General features: G+C 34.2%; 5 protein-coding genes across 9 annotated transcripts in view; 2 read left to right on the plus strand and 3 right to left on the minus strand.

Moving 5' to 3' along the window:
- Positions 1–627: 627 nt before the first annotated feature.
- LOC100184812 (LIM and senescent cell antigen-like-containing domain protein 1) lies at positions 628–9,080 on the plus strand. 5 transcript variants are annotated; one of them, XM_002129150.4, is made up of 10 exons: positions 628–809; positions 3,117–3,254; positions 5,756–5,918; positions 6,157–6,223; positions 6,280–6,472; positions 6,748–6,825; positions 7,208–7,348; positions 7,634–7,785; positions 8,170–8,245; positions 8,626–9,080. In XM_002129150.4, exons 3-10 carry the CDS (start codon positions 5,763–5,765, stop codon positions 8,735–8,737), a joined length of 975 nt encoding a protein of 324 aa, XP_002129186.1. In that variant the 5' UTR covers positions 628–809; positions 3,117–3,254; positions 5,756–5,762; the 3' UTR covers positions 8,738–9,080. The 5 variants fall into 5 exon arrangements, with proteins under 5 accessions (XP_002129186.1, XP_004225982.1, XP_009858343.1 ...); XM_009860041.3 differs by lacking the exon at positions 628–809 and adding an exon at positions 1,967–2,040; XM_004225934.4 differs by lacking the exon at positions 3,117–3,254 and having other exon boundaries at positions 650–809.
- Positions 8,945–11,948, minus strand: LOC100180104 (ankyrin repeat domain-containing protein 39). The gene is made up of 5 exons (XM_018811600.2): positions 11,716–11,948; positions 11,298–11,464; positions 10,080–10,963; positions 9,549–9,755; positions 8,945–9,249 (listed from the first exon to the last, which is right to left on the minus strand). The coding sequence occupies exons 3-5, from the start codon at positions 10,263–10,265 to the stop codon at positions 9,094–9,096; spliced, it is 549 nt and encodes a 182-aa protein (XP_018667145.1). The 5' UTR covers positions 10,266–10,963; positions 11,298–11,464; positions 11,716–11,948; the 3' UTR covers positions 8,945–9,093.
- LOC113474176 (kxDL motif-containing protein 1-like) lies at positions 10,798–11,802 on the minus strand. Its single transcript, XM_026834090.1, has 3 exons — positions 11,716–11,802; positions 11,298–11,464; positions 10,798–10,963 (listed from the first exon to the last, which is right to left on the minus strand). The coding sequence occupies exons 1-3, from the start codon at positions 11,800–11,802 to the stop codon at positions 10,798–10,800; spliced, it is 420 nt and encodes a 139-aa protein (XP_026689891.1).
- A 2-nt stretch (positions 11,949–11,950) lies between the features above and the next one.
- Positions 11,951–13,290, plus strand: LOC100177752 (peptidyl-prolyl cis-trans isomerase-like). Its single transcript, XM_002129528.5, has one exon. It carries the CDS (start codon positions 12,729–12,731, stop codon positions 13,221–13,223), a length of 495 nt encoding a protein of 164 aa, XP_002129564.1. The 5' UTR covers positions 11,951–12,728; the 3' UTR covers positions 13,224–13,290.
- A 235-nt stretch (positions 13,291–13,525) lies between these two features.
- LOC104265335 (glutamate-rich protein 3-like) overlaps positions 13,526–21,462 on the minus strand; it is a 12,172-nt gene continuing 4,235 nt past the window's right edge. The window contains exons 9-22 of the mRNA XM_009860186.3: positions 20,541–20,745; positions 20,123–20,309; positions 19,507–19,616; positions 19,168–19,227; positions 18,793–18,918; positions 18,441–18,641; positions 17,892–18,021; positions 17,306–17,393; positions 16,764–16,952; positions 16,421–16,509; positions 16,038–16,218; positions 15,622–15,787; positions 15,035–15,208; positions 13,526–14,735 (exon numbers count right to left, since the gene is read on the minus strand). Coding sequence (XP_009858488.2) covers positions 14,572–14,735; positions 15,035–15,208; positions 15,622–15,787; positions 16,038–16,218; positions 16,421–16,509; positions 16,764–16,952; positions 17,306–17,393; positions 17,892–18,021; positions 18,441–18,641; positions 18,793–18,918; positions 19,168–19,227; positions 19,507–19,616; positions 20,123–20,309; positions 20,541–20,745 — 2,070 coding nt within the window. The 3' untranslated portion in view covers positions 13,526–14,571. The remainder of the gene's footprint in view (positions 14,736–15,034; positions 15,209–15,621; positions 15,788–16,037; positions 16,219–16,420; positions 16,510–16,763; positions 16,953–17,305; positions 17,394–17,891; positions 18,022–18,440; positions 18,642–18,792; positions 18,919–19,167; positions 19,228–19,506; positions 19,617–20,122; positions 20,310–20,540; positions 20,746–21,462) is intronic.

The following is a 21,462-nucleotide window of genomic DNA, read 5'->3' on the forward strand; positions in this document are numbered from 1 at the left end:
AACAAGTCGGTTAATTTCAGCAAAACCCAATGGCGTCCAAGGGAATTGCGCAACAACAAGATGTAAATAGTTTTAAATCAAGCGCGCCACCATACGTGCGTACTTTTGCACCGGGAAATCCCAACTTCGCCGAAGCGTTACAGATAAATGCCATGTAATGGTGTGACATTTAAAGCTACGACAACTAGTTAAAGTATTTTTAGCTAAGCCAGTTTGGCTTCAATATTGGGTTAATAAGGAACATGTCGATAATTTCGCGTTCGATACCAATTTAAGCGATAAAATCCAGAGCGTGTTTCAAAACCGAGAGCCTATTAGGCTATTAATGATGCAAACATAATTTAATTGTCCAGCACATGTGCCATGTGTTGAAACGAGGTTAAACAAACACCACTTCGTCCAATTGTGACTTTTTTAATGAATAACAAACTTGTTATAGTACTGTGCAAGACAACACTACCGCCTTCGTATCAAGCGAATGCATCTGGCTTGTTTTTTTTTGCATTTTGAAGTAAATCAATTACTACGGTGTACAGTTTTAACTTCTAAAAATATTAGAAAGGCGACAGAACAGAACCATGTATACACGAGATGAGAAGTCAAAAGCAAAGACAAAATTTGCCCGTTGCGTACCTAGCTGTTTGCTATTGCTCTCTTGCGTACCACAGCGGCAATATATTTTATATGTTGGGGACAGCTAAATAATTAGAACCAGCCAGTCCAACTACAATTTGTGGCAAGATTAACCGTTTGAATTGAACTATTTCTTACGATGAGCAACATATTTTAAAGACTCAATAAAATATTACGTAAGTTTTTTTGTTGCTTGGTGTATTCTATAGCTTCCTTACAGCAATTAATATGCATGTGTTTTTGTAAAGGGCCTATTTGTTATAAATATGTGCATGCAAATTAATATGTTATCTGTCAATAAAGTCCATATACGTTGGGGTAATATACTTGAACTGGCTATTCTGTACAAGTCCTATACTTTTTTAGCTGCTCTTGTTGGCATCATAGTTTTGTCTTTTGTGTAACTATAACATGTATGTTATAGTATGTACACCATATAATAATATGCTATTTCTTGTCTCATGCTGTTTTACAATCTTTGACAAAAAAGTGCTTAGCGTGCACTAAAAAACATGACTTTTGCTTTTTGCCATGTTTATTGTTATTTCATGTTACCAGTGCCATCTACAATGTGTATATTTATTTTTTTGCTGATATTGAATTTAAAATGGAATATATATATATATATACTGTAAATATAAACACCATTTAACGCTTTAATTATTCTTTATAGTTGTACAGTTTTAGTTTTATGTTCAGATATGCCTGTATGTGGTGTGCTGTGTCTGCTATGTGGTAATATCCGCTTGATTAGTATTGATTAGATTACTAAGTGGTTACTGTACAGACTGGTACAGCCCATGTTTCCATTCATCCAACTTGTTTCTAAGTTCCATTCAACCAATACTTGGCTTTGTTGACAAAAATATCTGATAGGAAACACATCTTAAGAGAGACCTTTGGTATTTTATTCAAGCTGTAGTCTGCCTCAGGAAGTGTACGGCCAGAAAAGGATATGATGTCATTTAATGTTTGGTCCTATTGCTTTGACCAGTATTGCTTTTAAAGCTTCTCTTCATTTAATATAAATTGTAGAAATCAAATGTTCTTGGTAATGTTAGGTTAGTTTTTTTCAAGTCTTAGTTATTTTTAGCTAGACGTTAACTGTCGTTTCATAACTTTGTTACGGTTAGCATTAAAACAACCTATGTTTCAGTGATTGTGAAGTTAAGTAACTTTATAATACTTGCAACGATAGGGTTGATGTATTTATGTTTTGGTATGCTCTATCGCAGTGATAAGTAAAGTAATGTGACAGTTGTTGTAACATTTCTAAGAAATATATCTTTTGCACCACTTGTAAAGTAATTTGGATGATGTATTACTGTTTTAGACTTTAAGTTATTGCTGTTTTAGTTTAGTTCTCCTATAGTTGAATTGTGTAAAAAGAGAAAACATCTGAATTTGGTAAGTCGAAACGTTTGAGTACTGGTCTACTCACAAGCGTATAACTTTTAAAAGTATTTGTTTGTTCACTATTTTTATTAATTCCATAAACCTATTATCACTAATCACTATGACACTTATATATATATATATATATACATAAGTTCTGAATTGCTTTTAGTATATGCTTCATGAAAGGAAAACACCATACATGAGTTTCCATGCTGCATATCAGTTCGCATACCTTACGATAAGCCGCCACAACAAATTAAGCCACACACGCAGGTCTTCTGTTGCTAACGCTAGCTTCAAATAAAGTAAAACGTCAACTCTATTTTCACGTTTAGCGCCGTTCCAAACCCCGCTTAAGATGCGTGAAAACGGCCGGATGTGATAGTTTAATTCTATTTCTAAACGTCACGTATGTGATAAACAGCAGACGCCCGATGCTTAAGCAATCTTAGATAACTGTAGTGACAAATGGATCTAGACACTGCAGTTAATTATACGGTGTAACGGTTTCTCTTCGCCTCAGTGAGGGACGCATTTCTGCGTGCCAACCAAGCGAGTCGGCAGTTTAAGCTTGCTTCAATTTTCGCGAAACTTTTTGAGGTTTGAAGCTTGAGGCGATCCGCCGCGAAAGTTCATCGCCAAAGAAGGAGATACAGCCTTATGTATTAGACCACAGCGATTTAAGGCTGAGGCGCGTACGTTGAACGTGCTGTTATTCTCCCAGTAAAGTCAGCAACAAAATCTTTAAAGTTATGTTTAGATATAAACGACCGCATCAGTATTAAATATGACAGTTACGTTATTGCCAAATATAGATTGGTATTTCACTTTATGTGAACGTGTTATGCACAACGAAAAGATTTTGACTGTTAGTGTCTTTAATTTACCCAGAATCGACTACTAGCGTAAATAAATACTGTGATCAGACCACATAAAGAGAAATTGTAGCTTAAATTGTTTTGTTCACCAATAGGCCGTGTCGTGGGCGTTTTAAGGTTTAGTAATAGTGAAGGGAAAGTAACTGCCATGTCGTCAGTGCATTCAAATTCAAATAATGGTGACGGTGTTGTACTTCCTATACGCAGTGCAAAAGAACCGGGGTCAGTGGTTCCAGCGGAAAAGTTCGAATACGAACAAGAGCAGGCGAAGCAAGCTAAAGAACAACTAAACGGGAACACTGGTGGGCTACGTCACGTCAATTCCTTCGAGCCAGTTGTTCCAAGGTGGATTATGCAAAAAAATAAAACTAATTACGATATCAATTTATATATAGTAAAACGTTAGTGCCACTGTTATTTAATTATTTATTACGGCGATATAAAGCGATAAAATCTTCTTATATCTCGATTTACAGTTAAACCTGATAATGAGCTGCCTTTACCGCAAAACATGCAGCGAAATATACAACTAAATTTATCATATGTGAGTATATAATAAAGTGTTGTAGCCAATGTTATTATCAAAGCATCATTAAGCGACAGAAGCTCTTTATAACGCGATTTAAAGTTAAACCCTGTGGTTACGAACAAAGGAACCGCAAAATATGCAGCGGTCGGCGCAAGAAACGTACAATGCGCCTATTGTAGTAGGATTTTGAAAACACCGATATTGTTGTGTTACACCTTGTACATCTGAAAGATTTCGCTAGTCCGTCATTATGTTCCCGCGGTTAAAGCAAAACGGTCATTGCTTGTTTTGGTGAGTCGCCTTGTGTACACTGCCTGTCATAAACCCATGTTTGACATACTATTGTTGCCCTACCCATTCTCCTATTTAACTGGACCGTGACGGTCACGTGATCAGGGCAAATATTCTAATTCTGGTATCTTTTGTGTTTGAATTAGTATTGCCAGTGATGCACCTACAAAAAAAGAAAAAAATGAGAAATCTGAACTCTCGTGTTACGGTATCTAGTTTGTTTAACCAATGCGAGGTTGTATTACCCACAAAATTGTAATCCGATAAGCTACTACGGATCCTTAACAACGAGTTGACATGTTATTTAATCTTTGATTGGCAACCGCGTTGTATTTGAATCTTAACTGTGAACACTGTAAGCTCGGTTTCTTGGTCAACTACCCATCACTGTTTACTTTATTTAAACGAAACGTCCTTGTGATCCACTCCATACAGTTTCAGTTGCCGCGTAACTAACTACGGGGTGCTTACATATTGAGGCAGTTGTACGATCTTAACGCCGGTTTAGGTTTGGACGATTGTGGTGTTGGTTTTGCGGTTGCGAAAATGCTATTTTACGGAAGGAATTTGTACGATTGTAGCGCCAGTTTTAAGTTTCGAAAAATACCATTTTACTAAAAGGATTAGTGGGATTCTTGCCTGTTTTGGGCTTCAAAAAATACTCAGTTACATATTTGCGTCGTTATGTGCTTTAAGTTTTACATGATATATTTACAATCATGCCCCAGGTCAAATTATATGACCGTGCGCTATTTTCGCAAATGCGTGGTAAGTCTATGCATTATCGTTGTAGTTCAGACCGCTGTGGATCAGTTAAAATCAGCCCCAGTAAGAACGTTTAAATCGTAGTTCGCAAAGGTGACCATTACATTGATATTATTGCCAGTTAGAGACGTGTTTTTAAACGTTCACATAATATTAGAGAAAGGAATCGTTTTGAGTTGTGTTGTGACCAGAGTACAGACGTCAATGACCAATAAATGTATTTCGTGCATTGGCTGTGAATTGACATCTGTTATTGCGTGTTTCCGGACTAGGTTTATGACCAAACTGTTTACAATGTATTTTTAGTGTATTAGCATCGTGGCAAAGGCAAAGTCGAGTTCTGAAAAATACGCAAACCATTATTACTATTGTGTTTCAGTTAGTTTACCCTACTTGAAAGCAATTTTGTGGTGTTACCGACTAAGAGCGTTGCTGATATAACAGTCTGCGGTTAGGGCGAGGCCTAGAAATACGCGGGGTTTACGCGCCTAAGTTCCGGCGGTTGTTGGTCGTTTTGCCCGAGTGAATACGGCGGAATGTGGTTGTGGAATTTGTGGACTTGGCAGGTTAGCACGCTCTGTTTGACGCATTCTGTTTGCTCGGCCAAGCGGTGAAAGTTTAAAAGCTCAGACTTACACGTTGTATTGACGTTAGCGTAGAGCTGTAGTGCAGGAAAAATTGTGTAGATTTGAATACGAAATACAACGATGTCTTCGAACGCACATCTGCGTGGCTTTGAACTGAGTGACTCGAATTTATTTCGACGTAGAAAGGAATTAGATAAAGGCCCGGACGGCCAGAGGTATTTTAATTAGCAGATCATGTAACGTTGCTACTAACTTACATCTTTTATGCGAGAGTGTTGCTACTATGGCCTACTTTTGTATCTCTTTATAAGGTCGAATGTATCAAGTGGGTCACGATGCAATATAGACGTATTAGCTGTTGTATTATATTATAAGATCTTAGGTTACTGTAGGATTATGTATATTAAAGCAAGGTCACTCACCAACCACTGGTGTACAACAAAAGTATTGCTTAACATTGGTATGCATCAATTATAATACGGAATCAATTGTAAAACCCTATGTGAATAATCTGGGTACACATAGTAACATGTTAACTGTTAATAATGCATCAATTTTAAGGGAAAACCATGGGCATTGGGCCATTGGCATTAGGAGCACCATGGTCATTCAAAAGATAGGCTGTACACAAGAACATTTATGGCCTCATATTTAAATGATGTCAATATTTGCAGTGTCAGCATGACGAGCCAACTATCCCAAGCAAGTTGTATTCGATGTAGAGGTGGATTCAGTTCAGATGAACATATGGTCAACTCTAATGGGGAAATATACCATGAAGATTGCTTTGTTTGTGCACAATGCTTCCAGAAGTTTCCAGAAGGATTATTCTATGAGGTCATAAAAAATAATGACACATATTTTATAACGCTATAAAAAATAATAACCTTTGGTTGCGAAGAATGAAAATAACAATATTTGGAAGTTTTTAAGAAAAACTACACATTTGTTTTAACAAAGTTTTTTTACATTGGTGCCAAACTTAGGCATGCGAGGTAGGGTTAGGCAACTGTGGTTTTTATAACTTTTGAATTTTTATTTATATGGAAATAAAATAACACTTTTTCTGTTTTAGTTTGAAGGAGTAAAATATTGTGAGCACGACTTCCATATGTTGTTTGCCCCATGTTGTGGAAAATGTGGTAAGTTGGTGTAAACATGGAGCTATGTATGTGCTAATTTGATCTTATTTCTGCAGAGGAGTTTATAATTGGGCGCGTGATCAAAGCCATGAACAACAACTGGCATCCTGAATGTTTCACTTGTAAATTATGCAACACACCTCTTGCTGATGTTGGTTTTGTAAAGAATGCAGGGAGAAGTCTTTGTAGACCTTGCCATAACAGAGAGAAAGCTTTAGGGCTTGGGAAATACGTTTGCAACAAATGCCAGTAAGTTATGGTTAATGTGTTTTCTCACAGTGTGTCCCAAAGGGATTTCTGCAGAATCCAAACAAAAGTTAGCGTTTAAGCATTTGTTTACGGCAGAAAATTTCAAAAATAAACCGTTTAAGCTGTATTAGAAATTAATACCCTCTGTGATAGGATAATCTTCATATAGATATATAAAGATTGGGGAGTTTTTAAGGTCTCTATATCATTACTGTTGTATCAGTGGTGAAATGATGAATGATCAAATTATAACATCGCAATTATCTCTGTTACAGTTCAATCATAGAAGAAGAACCACTTCGTTTCAAAGGAGACCCTTACCACCCTTTCCACTTCAACTGTGACAATTGTGGGTAAGTACAACATCTATTATGTGGAGGGTACCACTTAGAACAAGCCACATATATGGCAACAATCGTAAGCAATATGTTTGTGTAATTTAATGCTTCAACCTCTTTTAACAACGACACAAATATTAAACATACACTTATAGCTTTAAGGACCCAATTTCCGAAACAACATTAAACTTTGTGAATGCAAAATACTCGAACAAGACAATTAAACATAGATGTGTAACTGTAGTAAAGTACAGTTCTGTTCATTGCACAAAAATGTATCCTGTTAAGTCGCCAAGGCATATGTTTTATGCATTTAATCAAGAGAAAAGTAAAAGAAAACCATTTTAGTTATGTGTGGCATATCAAAAGTTTAATAACCACTGCTTTAAATCTTCAGAAAAGAATTAACAGCAGAGGCACGAGAGTTACGAGGTGAACTGTACTGCCTGCCATGCCACGATAAACAAGGAATCCCTATCTGTGGAGCATGCAGGAGACCTATTGAGGAGAGAGTGGTCAGTGCAATGGGAAAGCATTGGTAAGGCTGTTCAATGTAATGGCACTGTTGTAGTGGATTTTAACAAATCACTAAAGGTGTTAATGTCCTATCGTCTTGAAATAACTTTACATTTAAATGAAAGAACAATCCTGTGCAAATGTTAAGGCTTGTTTGATGAAAAAAAGTTCATCTTGTTCTTATATTTTTAATAATAAAAATATGGCTTAAAGTAATGTATTTTTATACCTATGTTATCGTTTTGGTCAGGAAATATAGTTTTATGTGTTTTAAGGGAGATTTTATTGACAATGTTCCATTTCAAAGGCATGTGGAGCACTTTGTATGCGCACAGTGTGAGAAACCATTCCTTGGACAAAAACATTATGAAAAGAATGGTCACGCTTATTGTGAGCTTCATTATAACCAACTCTTCGGGGACGTATGCTATCATTGCAATGGTGTTATTGATGGAGATGGTAAGTATAGAATATAGTTATATATATATATATATATATATATTGAGAACGTATGTGTGTGGTTTATGTATGTATGTGGTGAATTAGTTTCTGTGCCCATAAACCACTTACCTCAGGGACCACAGAATTTATAATGTTGTAAAAGTTTTTGCCAAATTTATAAATTTTAATACTTAACATATATATTTTTTTTAATGTAATGACCTATATATATATATATAATATTATTTTATTTTATTTAAAAGTCGCCAAATTTTGGGTTATGTGTCACTGTCTCAGTATTGTTAAGTATATTTGGTTTGAGCTTTCTGTATTGTACAAATCCAGGCCCTCACATAGTCATATTAACTTTGCCCTTTGTTTAAACTAACTTAATATTCCCAGTTGTTTCTGCCCTTAACAAATCCTGGTGTGTGAAACACTTCCAATGTACTTGCTGCAACACCAAACTAACACTCAAGTAAGTTTTAAACAGTTTCATAATATGTTTTTCGAAAAGCTTCTTTTAAATTGCATGAAAAAATATCTATACCATAGATTGAACAGAAAGTCTGCAGCTCAAAATACACATATTATTGTGGTTTCTCTGTTATATATTACTGGAGCAATGGTATATTCATTATGCATATCATATGTCATATCTGCTAGGGCCTGAGAGTAATTTATGGCCACCCTTCAATAGTAAACCTGCTTGCAATATTGCAAGTTAGGTTAGAAGTAATCAATGGGGTAGATAATTGGTTAAATATATAAATATCCTATGGTCTAACATTTTAAGGTTTGCAAAAAGAATTAAAAACTCCGAAAAACCGTTTTAATTTTATACCTTGTTATTTTCAGGAACAAATTTGTGGAGTATGACATGAAACCAGTTTGTAGGAAATGTTATGAAAAATTTCCACTCGAGCTGAAAAAGAGACTAAAGAAAGCTGCAGAGTCTGAGAAAAAATAATCTCAACTCACTATGGGACTGTGACACCCATTACCTGTACTCCATGTAAAACACTGCACGTGTATGGCTGGCATATTTAAATCACCGAATTTCTAGCCACACTGCTTTGTATTTTTTATGTTATAACCAAGAATGTATTAAAACTATGACGTATGTAACACATTGTTGTAACTTTTGCTGGTGACTTCCTATTACTTGATTAACTTATTTTGTCAAATATTTTATTATCAATGCTGCTGTTTCCACTTAACTCAAAAGCGTTTATGAAATCCTAGTTTATAAAAACTGTTGTCATTGTAACATTTCTATTACCCAGTTTTGTTAAGTAAACCAGCATAACAACAAATATTTACTTTCTATCTCCAGTTGAGCAGTTTATAAACTTCAGAATGGTCGACATCATCATGCGTCAAGTTCCTTGGCAGTTTGAGATTTTTGTCCGATATTTCCGTACACTTTGGCTCATGTGCTATTAACAATTTACAGACCTCCGGCCAATTGCCTTCAACTGCCTGTAGAATATAATACATTAAACATGTAATAAAGAAGCCCAGATACCCCAGAGAACGGAAAGATATTTAGCACATATTATCCTGATCGTGTTTTAATAAATAACGACGGTCTATGGAAGTCGGAAGGATACGGTTTTATAATTCTTTGAATGTTTTTTGTTTACTACCAAATGGAAAGAGAAAATAGAATAAAAAAGGTGTCCCATTTTTCCTCATCCTATTATATTTTACACATATTTAACACTAGTGCTAGTAGATCAGCATGGAACCAAAGCTCTTTTGGCCAATGTCATACACACCTTATGCAATGCCGTCTTTCCATCAGAATCTTGCATACACACATCAGCATTGTTATCAAGCAGCAACTTAACAACCAGATGACATCCATTAAGTGCAGCGCGGTGAAGTGGGGTTGACAAACCTGCCTTTGTTTGAGCGTTCACGTGAGCTCCATGATCAACCAATGCACGGGATATGTTTTCATGGCCATTTCTCGCAGAGTAATGCTGTTAAAGGAGTAAATTAAATAATAAAACCAAATGTTTTCATGGCCATTTCTCGCAGAGTAATGCTGTTAAAGGAGTAAATTAAATAATAAAACCAAAGTATGTTAGAAATTACAATGAAAGGAGCCAGTACAGTCTAATCAAGCAATTTAATATGGTTGCACTAATTGCATGTTTTGGTGATAAATTGTTTAATAAAATATAACCACATAAGTGGCATAACCAATAGTTTAAAATCTATGTTGTAAATTACCGACACCGAGGATAGGGCAGTTTAATCTTATAATTTGGCTACAAAAGTGGTACATTTAACCATCTTCTCACCAGAGCTGTATATCCTGCGCTGTCTCTTAAGTTAGGTTCTCCACCTTTGTTTAAATACTTCATAATTGAAGGGTAGTCTCCATTTGAAGCTATGGTCCATGGACCACGGTCAAAATCAAGTTCTTCTAATGTTTGAAATATCCCACCTACACCCCCACCACCATGCTCTGAACAATCGTGACTCATTTCCACCAATATTACATCAACATTCTTACATCACATTATCAGTTTTTAAAGCTTTTCTATTATACCTGCACATTTAAAAGGGGGGGTTTTAGTAATGTGTAACATTCTATTTGATAGGGTGAAGTCAGAGTGAAGACTTTAGATTCAGACCACATTTGTCCCATACTCCCATGATATGTGACATATTCTGACAACTAGAACAGTCCGATGCGATAAAATAGGACTAACATAATAGGCGCCAAACTTTTAAAATGCATGGAGGCGGAATAGTTTGATATATATTACTATTAAACAAATTAAGTTCCAATATTTACTAATTAATACAGTGTAGACAGTTTCATGTTTGACCATTGATAATAATAATAAACGATTGCGCCAGTGGTAAAATAAATAAAAAATCAAAACACAGAATATAACATAATGTAAATCAACAAACACAAATCAAATAGTAATCTCAATGTATAATATAAGTAGGGTTTTAAATATTGTATCACAGCAACATGATTTTAACGCTTTAAAACTATAGTTTTTGTCACGTTTTTCCTTCAGGATTGCCGTCATTTATCGAAACATTGTTAAAGTCCATTAAGTCTGGGGAGTCTTTTTCCATTTCTTTCAAAACAATCTTTTTATTTGCTTCTTCCTCTATTATTGTCCATGAATCTGGATTCTTAAGCTCAAGGATTCGTTTTAAACGCCTGTAAAAAATATACAATTTTATTTAAAAATTTAATCATAATCAAAACCATAATTCTTTATCTGCCTATGCGAATTTCATGAAAAAAACATAATTATAAAAACTATACCTCTACTTGTTAATCTGTGTTTAATATATGTTTTTAATAATCCTGATGCTCATTATTTATTGTCGCATGGTGAGCCAAACTAATAGCATGGCAGGGCAACGATATTCGTTATACCACAGTTGTTTTGTTTCACACATCTTGTGCCCACTCCTCAGTTACCAGCTATGGAATTTTGTGGGTGATTATTTTTTTTTAATTTTTTGGCAATTTGTTAAATCCAACTTACCTTATCCTAGCGTGAACAGATTGCAAATCTTTTTTCATATCTTTAAGAACGTTTGTATGTCTACGATATCTTGACGTCATCATTTCTAATTGTTGTTCTGATATATTGTTACAGTTAAGTATCATGTGGTTCGTTTTTTCAATTCTTGCCAGCATTCCCCTTTGTCCCTGTGATGGATAATTACTAGGTTAAATAAATTAACCAGTATAATTAAAAGAGTATTTTTCAGGCAGAAGGTGTATGGAATAAGAAATCCATTTTATAATGACTCTGTTTGCCCTGCCACGTGCAGATAAATAAATGCCAGTTGCCATAACATTTAAGCATTGTTTATTCTATAACCATGTATGCACATTATATTTATAAAACTGAATGAAATCTTAATAGTAGTACAGTAATTAACTATACCCATATATACCTTTAAAACTGCTTCAATGTCATCGTTATTTGTCAAGTTACATAAACTAGAGCAGAAATCAGAGTTCCGTTCCGCACTGTCGGCCATGCTTTAGTTTTCCCGCATAATAGTCCTATTCAAAATGTATTTAACCTAACCTACTAGATTAATATACAAAAGCAAACCAGAGAGAATCTTTCAGCACCGTTAAAAACTAATTATACGGAAAATTGAAACATATAAAATCGAAAAGGTGATTCAGCAGGAAGTTAAGTTTCGCTGAGTAATACTTCCAGCTGTTTTGTCACATGACATTCGCGCAACATTAGTTGCATAAATTGATGTTACTTGTTTATCACTTTGGTTTGTCCTCGCGCGGCGGGCCAATGACAGTCATTTATTATATTATAACACATGTCAGAAATCATGATGATGACGCTGGCCGTTCTGTGTTCGAGAGGAAGTGTAACAAAATGCTTTGCTAGTTGCAGCAATGTGGCTCGTTACTGCAGCATTGGGTTTTCGCTTTTACATATCCTTAGTTGAGTACCCGGTACTCTTTCATAGTCATTAGAACTCTCTTCTTATATATAAACATACGGACTCTGCTTCAGAGTAATTGTCTTTAAATGTTTTGCCCAATGATACATACACCAAATGGTAACGGCATTTAGCTTTAAACCCACTTGTACCGTTCAAAGTGCGCGCGATAACCAATGTTGCCATGGCACCAATTAATCAGAAAATGGCTGAGATAAAATCATATTCGCGTGCAGAAACAATATAACTTGGACTTAAGAGTACCACTCACTAGGTATCTGGTAGGCCGTGCTTAGGGTTCAATGTTCCAAAACATTAGCCATTATGACTAATGTGACAACACGCTACAGGAAAGACGATAGCGCAGACGCGTTTCCGCGGCTTCATTTGAAAGGAAACGTTACTGTATACTCTACACTTCTACAGTCTACAAGAGCGAAGGTCGTTACTGCAGCATATTGTTTTTGAGATCAAGGAAAATCTATCTAATAGACATGGCAAACCCTCGAGTCTTTTTTGATATAACTATCGGTGGCGCTGCTGTCGGGCGGATTGTAATAGAGCTTTATGGTAATGTTGTGCCAAAGACGGCCGAGAATTTTCGTGCTTTGTGCACCGGAGAGAAAGGATTTGGCTACAAGGGATCTATATTCCATCGTATTATCCCTGACTTCATGTGCCAAGGAGGTGATTTTACTCGTGGAGACGGCACTGGTGGAAAAAGCATTTACGGAGGAAAATTTGAGGATGAAAATTTTCAGCACAAACACACTAAACCTGGACTGCTATCTATGGCGAATTCTGGACCGAACACCAACGGATCTCAGTTCTTCATAACCACTGTTGTAACCAATTGGCTAGATGGAAAACATGTTGTTTTTGGTGAAGTAGTAGAAGGCATGGATACAGTACGAAGAATGGAGAGTTTGGGGTCAAGCAGTGGAAAACCAAAGGAAAAAATTGTCATCAGTGACTGTGGCCAACTTTAAATTAAAGTATAACTTGTAACTGCTCTAAGAAAGTTTGTAATCAATAAACATAAAACTTGTAACATCACTCTTTGCATTATAAATGGCTTCTGTGCATATATTATAGTTTAAATTTTAGTATAGTAGGTTAGAGAAAAATGGTGACTTTTTACACTCTCTTTTTTATCGTCCTGCTTGACAGTACATAAAAAATATTTTACAGTTATATGAATATATCCTCACAAGTCACAACTCATTTTACCCCTACCTACTATAACGCCGCTAATCGCAGTCATGTATATATTATGAAAACCCCACCTTGCTCAAAAAGCTACATTTATTTTAGCAATTCAAACTACAAGATATATAATAAAATACATAATTAAACAGTCAACACAACTTTTATCAGTAAAATTATTAATCACAGAGAGATGATATATGAACTTAGTAATATGTGGATTGTAATACTGTGTATTATATATGCTTGAAACTTTTGGTATAATAATCTCCGAACAAAACACACGATAACTGCGTTATTAAAATACTTTTAGAATATGCAAAATTTTATAGTTACATAATTACAATATCAATGCACCATGTTTAGTGGTTTTCAAACTTTTGTGAATTTTGACCATATTACCAATTACCCTATGCAACCTAACACAGATTTTTGATGCAATTAATTGTATGCAGTTGCAATAATAAATCAAGTATAAAATAAAAATCTAAAGCGAATAAAGCTCCACAGTATTGTACTAATGTCGAATGCGATATTTCTTACAGCAAAATTACAAGTAGTATTTCTACAGTTTACAATGATCTACAGAAACTCAAAGCAAAGGAAAATTTACAATTAGGTATTATAAAGTTACTATACTCCAAATATATACAAATATTCACACTTCAAAATATACAAGAACCCACAATTTATACATGAATACATCTAATACTTTACAAAATATATATCTAACACAGGAGTTCTTACACTTTTTGAGACAAACTTAGTGAAAATACCTACAAGTAAATGCCTGACTTTTTACTTAGAAAAGCCTGTTTATTCATAGATCATAAAATGGTTTGTTATCTATTGAGCCCATTATTAATATTAAACACTCCACATAAGGGGATTCCAAGTTTTACGAACCTCTGACCTAAGCTAACATTGTACTAATGCAAATATAAAAACAGAGCTTAAGCCCTAAAGATTAAACAACATTTGAGCTCTAATAAAATAAAAATTCAAAATGACAAATTAAGCTCTATAGCGGTAAAAGATTGAAAACAACAACAAAAAAATTAAGTCATAAAATGGATACACACTTACACAGTCCTACCTGAACTACATATAGCATTACAAATCACAACTCTTCTATTTACTTTTCCCAGATTTCCTTTCTGATAAAATTGACCTGATTTTCTTTACAGTTTTCCGTTTAATAGTGTTGCCACGCGATAGGTAAACATGACGAATTGAAGAATTGTTTGAAACAAAACTGACAACATGCGAAGCTCCAACCTCTGTTATGCCATTGTCTGTTTAAAAAAATTATTTATAAAATTCATGTCTCTGCATTCTTCTTCAATTAGCATACTAAACTTTTTGTAATAGTACTTTTCAGTTGTTTTATATGCAGATTTTTTATGAAAACCGAAAGGTTTATATACACATATAGATCAATAAATTGTAAAAAAGGGCAACAACGAGTTCAGCTACGCATTTTTTGTTTCACACAATTGAGCGTAAAGTGTCCTGCCCAAGAACACATATGCTCACTGTGGTAGCAGCAACAAGCCTCGCACCCATATGCATTTTTTACATTATCATAACCCACCAGTAAAATCAATTCTCTCCAAGCATGATGTTTTCTCCATACATTTACCAAACACTTCGAGGCCTCTATCATTGAGTTGGTTGCTTTGTAACAGAAGAGATCGAAGTTCTGAGTTTGTTCCTTCACCAAGTCCTTTCCATAAAACTCCAAGACTTGTGCCCGAAAGTGAGTTGCCTGTTTTTAAACAGTTTGTTTCATGTATTTCTATTCTATATGTGTCTTTGAGTGTGAGGTATGTATTTATATTGTATTGAGTTAATATGTTACATGTATTTCTATTCTATATGGTTAAACACTTTAGATTTGTTTAAAATATTTATATTCTATATTGTCATGGCCCTGTGCAAAGACAACCAAGAAGACCAAGGACTTAGACCAGAGTAAAACTAGATTGAAATAAGTTTAACATTTAAATTAAATGTACCATTAGAAAATCCATACTACGGGTAGCAAAAAAACACTGTACTACAAAATAACTTTAGTCTTATAATTCCAGATCTTTTAAAACTAAATTAGACTATATGGTATTTGAATTAACTTATATTTCTGGAAGCAGTGGTAATTGAAACCCTCTATATCTTACTTACCATTTAAATGTAAAGACTTGAGTGGAGGATTCTCACATAGGAACTTCACAATAGCAGTGATGCCACGTCCACCAAGTTTTACACGATTCAGTGATAAACAAACCAATGGGAAAGCATCATTGGCAACACTGGACCTTAAACTAGAAGCATTGGCTGCAGTTGGTATCTAAAAAATAGAAAATTTGAAAAGCCAATAACATTGTGAAGTCTTCATCTAAATTGTGGAACATAAAATAAAAAAATAAAAAAACACAAAAGGAGATGTGTGGTATCTTAAAAGCAATCACAAGGTGTATGAAACCTATCACCTGTAGCTGTGTTATAACCACTGTTTTTCCCCATGCGAGGATAAATAGGTTACATTTATTTATTTTTTTTTAATTCGTTCTTGACTCCATGCATCCTAAACCACGAACCCCATTTTTATCAATACTTCCGTCTGACTTCACTTCACTCTCTGCATCATTTATGACATCATTAACCAACTTTCTTACAGCCTTCTTCTCATTGTGACTCTTGAATGAGTTTTGATGAATGGAAGTCAATCCTTGCATGAGAGCTTCAACCCCACTATCACTAAGTGGGTTGTCTTCCAGTCTGTAACAAAACAACTCCATGTTTATATTGACATAACTTGTTTACACGCATGATGGGCAGCAAAAGTCTTTATAACACAGGTGTTCTTTTAAATCTGTTGGTACCCGCTGTTAGGCACTCCAATAGACCTTAACAGTAAAAAAGGAAATGAAGAAGAATGCTTAATATATGCTCCACTGTGAGCATGTGGTATGCAACTTACACAAGAGTTTCAACAGGAGTTGTTTCAACAAACTTTACCAACTTAAGCATGCTTGAGGAAGTCAAGTTGTTTGAACCAATATCAAAGGTCTGTAAAATATAAATTTATGGTTAAACTTGACTTATATATTGTATCTAAAAATACTGATACACTATTAGTCTTATTAGCAGACAATATAACAGACAAACAGATAGTCCAATAATAAACAAAATGCGTATATTACCTAATTTAATTTTTTCATATTTTTAAGGTTAAATATACTTCATATATAACATGCAACTGTTTATTTTAAATAAATATTTAGAGAAAAATCTTACAGTTTTTTCATGTACATCATACTAACCTTGATATTAGTCCTTGATCTTGCTAATATATCCAGTATGCGCGACATATGCTTATCACCCAATGCACAGTTGTTCAGCTTAACTGACTCCACCATAAGAGAAGCAGGATCCTCAGCAAAGTATGTGCAAAGCTCAGTTACCTGGCTATCTTGGAGCTCAATGTTAGAAACATGCACAGTACGGTGGCCCTGGAGAATAACAAACTTTATGTTGCTTTGCAGGAAACTAACCTTTTATTTTACCTTGCAAGTACATCAGTGTATGTTGCGACTTTTTATGTTGCTTTAAGTTTAGGAGTACATAACTCTATATTGCATGTACAAAAATTAAGGATTTGCAAACTCAATATAGGACAGCAATGAGATTGGTATAAAAGTGGTTATAGCACAGATAAATAAGTTCTGTCTAATATTTTAGCAGAATACCAAAGAATATGTGAATATAACATAGAAAATAGAGGGGAATAGTAGTTAGTTACTGTACAGATGATGTTAAAGAAAAAAATCCAAAACAAAATTAATATTTTTGGTTTTCAACACACCTTGTACATTGCAGTTATTGAATCAACCTTTTTCCTCGGTGTTTGATGCAAATTAAAAGATTCTCCTTCTGTTTCTGATGTTCCTCCACTGGTAAAACAAGTTATATACATTGAAATTAGTAAAAGACAAAAGTGAAAAGACAGGAAATATGGAAAAGTGACAGTTAGTATAAAGTGCTTATGAATTAAACAGAAGTACAAAACTTATTCGATAAAAGGTGCGGCTGTTACACCTTACACCTACAAACACTATAATATAATATAATGAACTTTTTAAATAAACAAGTTCTAATCCGAAGAAAAATAGCATAAAGTCACACACCAGGTAACATGTATCACAAAATAGATAATCTTAATATACTTTACTGTTGCTGCCAGGCAAATTATACTTGTATTTTGGCCGTGAGGACAAGAATTTTGGTAACCAACATTTTAACTATTTAGGTCATTTTTAACAGGGTAAATGACACTCAATTCTTGCCTAATATAATATTCTATGCCTGGCAGCAACAGTACAAATTCGGATTATCTATTTTGTGATCTATATTGTATGATTTGTGTATCTACACAGTATAGTTAGTCTTACTTTGTGCTTGATGAACTGGATGATGACGATGAGCTTGAACTTTTCTTTTTTATGATTCCAAGTTTAACCAACGGGTTGTTGGTACTACTGCTTGAACTCTCACTTGATATTTCTTCAGCTGGGGGTGAGACTGAAAGGATAAAAATAATTAGGGCACAAAGAAATAAGACTAATGAAAAAACAAGCACAAAAAAAAATAACAAGAACAACTTGACCAACAAATGAAGCATAATCGTATTTGATCATTTATTTGGTCATTGGTTATAGATTGGTTATGGTAAAACAATTCAAACAAAACCAATACTGAATTTAACATAAAAACATTTAATGGTGCCGTAAATGTATCAATGGGTGGACAATATTTTTTTGATTTTTCAACTCAGAAAAAAACACAGGGTTGGAAAACTTGTCATTAAGTGTCTTGCCCAAGAAAACATAGGCCTACAATAATAACAGTGTCCAGCCTCGCACAGGATAACCTATAGAGTAATGGCAGACGCACTAATTAAAGTATTGCATTACAGATACAAGATAACAGTAATCATATACCTTGCGTCGGGCTTGTTGGGGTTTCAGCACGGACAGGTTTAGGGGGTGGAGAAGCACTTCTGGGTGATGTAGATTTAGGTGATGCTACTTTAGGGGAGCCAGCTTTTGGTGATCCAATATTTGGAGTTCCACTTTTTGGGGGAGTGGTTCTTTTAGGGGGTGTTGGGACATGTGGGGGAGACTTTGCTCTTTTGGGTGAACCTTAATAATAATAAAGCTTAAAAAATAGGGGTGACACATAATGTTTCGCCTATGCATTTACTGGCATACTAATAATAAGTTGTCATATATGCTGCAATGACATTGTAATCGGAATATTGAGGTCCATCAAACAGACCAACAAAATACAAACCTTGTGTTGGTTTAGGGGAGGTCACAGCTGAGCGATCGGTGGGTGACTTAGCGTCGGTGTCCGATAAACTGCTCACGCTGCTAACATCGGACTCAGAGCTTGAAGATGTGCTGCTGCCAGATTTCTCTGAAGAAATTAAAATAGTTAGCGATTGCATAGCATATTTATATTTGTTTATTTTATTAAAAATGATAATAAAAATCATTATATTTATAAAAATAAAAAAAAAACAGAAGAGAATCAACAGCAAAATTATGGTCGTTAAATAGATTGATTGATTCATATGTTACCAGTTAATAATACATTTTGTATAACTATATAATAATAACTTTTTAAAGTTAAAGGATTCATAAATATCAACAACTAAATAATTACTTTTGTCATCATCTGTCGTCTTTTTGCTGCTTTCTTGATCAAAGTCATCATCGTAAGAATCTACACAAAGTAAACAAAAAGGATAATTTTAAATGTGATGTCTACATATTAAAATAACTGCAAATAAACATGAATGCATCTTTTTTAATATATTAAATTTACAAAAAAAAGCAATACAATAAACTTACAGTTATTTTCACTTGGTCCAAAAGCAGCTAAAATATTATTTAATTTTAATAAGACAAAATAAAAAGTTGGTTATTATAAGTTATATAAGATCTGTTTTAATATACCCCCAGTAGGGGTTGATTAAGTCATTAACTACTAATAAACACCAACCTCTAGAAACAGGTTTAGACTGCTTTCTCTTCTTCCACGGCTGTGAATTTTGTTTGGGATATTTTTCTTGACTCGGTCGAGATTTTAACTGACCTTGAGCAACCAAACACCTAAGAAGAAAATACCTGTTATTAATGTTATACAGATGTATGAATACCCCCGTTCCAAATAAATCAAAACTCCATGTTGTCTTCTTTATGGTATACTTTTAATTTCTCTAACATAGTATTATTTTACATTCATAATTTTAACCATTTTTTGTCACAAAGCACCTTAAAAGAGCCATAAAAAATATCAATATAACGATTTATAGTTCTAAATATATTGACACTAGTTTAAACAGCGTGCTGTTGTATTGATTAACTGACCACAATATATTGATTACTTTAGAAGAACAATTGGAGAAGATAATAGATAAATTTGCCATGTTTAATCCACATTTATAAGTAAATACTAACATTGCTGCCAGGCAGAACAAAATATATTAGGAAACTACCATAAGAAGAAAATCTTTATATTTGTTTTGGTTCCTTGTGGAAAGCAGACATCTTAAATAAACTTTGCATTACATACATGTCTTAACATAAAGCGAAGCATAAACTATATATAGCCTTACTTGTAACATGGGTTGGCCCCTTTAAAGTTAACAAATCCAAAGTGACTTGTCTTTGCTCCAAGTTTGTGTCCTTTCCTATGTTTGTATTCACAGCATGCGCTCAGTCTCTCAGCTTGGATTCCATTCAAATAAAATGTGAGAGAAAACGGGAAATTTCGGTGACGTTGAGAAACTACTGTGAAGTTGTCTGCAAGTATTTAGAGGAAAATTTCAATGACATTTTGGACACTTTGAACTTAATTTTATAGAATTTGGTTTGCAAATATTTATTTAAAAAAATATATATTTATTTCTAAACAAAAACAGAAACACTGGAAATGTTTAGTACCTTACTTTGTAAAAACAGGAAGGTTTGGGAAAATTTCACCTAGCAGTAAGACTTTTAATAAAGAAATGCTACCAAAGCTTAACAACCTACCTCCAGGTAATAGTTTCCCGCTATAAACACATAAGTTCTCCCCCCCACAATGTTGCTGCATCACTGATATTTCATCTCGTGGATCCTCCTTCTCACAGTCGAGGTGAACCATCTGTCCGAGATATTTAAATGTGATCACGCACATTGTACGTGGCTGGCTCCGATGTATCATGGGTGGCTCACGACGATGTAGAAGTAAAGAACGCTGTGTTATAATGGAATTGTTACGAAATTACTTAGATTTTTATTCTTTTTCTAAAGGTAAATGAGTCTGATTACAGATAAATGAATACTTACATGATATATTATAAGCTATATAGTAGGGTGAAGGAAAGATGAGCCACCTTTTAGTAAACAAAAACATTTAAAAAATTATAAAAAAATATTCTAAGGATTCTCATAGACAGTTGTTATTTGTTTAAACACGATTAAAATATTTGTATATTATATGCTAAGAGAGATATCTATTTCTTTAAATATTCACTTTAGAAAATGATAGCTTTTAGATTCAATGTAACCCATAGTTATGTGGTGTTAGGGAAGTATAATACAATAGTAGTTGGTAATTTGGGCGCTTAAAATAGTTGCAAAGTTAAATAATTGATAGAAACCTCATTAATAGTTAATATTGTAGAAACCTTATACACCTGTGTTGTGTACTTCATAGCTACAGAGTATATGTCATATCTAATTATATGCTTGGTAGCGTTTAGTGACCTAATACCAAAACAACATCAAATACAGTATTTTAAACAAATAAAGTCATACAGTCAGGCATGCCTTAGTACATGTTATTTGGGCCAGAGTAGAACCATTTAATTTAGCTTCATAACACCTTTTCACTAACCTTTATTTAAAATCACAAACCGGTGTTTCACAATACAAATGATAGACCATATCGTGTGCTCCCGTTTCTAGCGTA

Source organism: Ciona intestinalis, chromosome 4, assembly GCF_000224145.3.
Source record: "Ciona intestinalis chromosome 4, KH, whole genome shotgun sequence".
In the NCBI taxonomy this organism is placed as follows: Eukaryota; Metazoa; Chordata; class Ascidiacea; order Phlebobranchia; family Cionidae; genus Ciona; species Ciona intestinalis.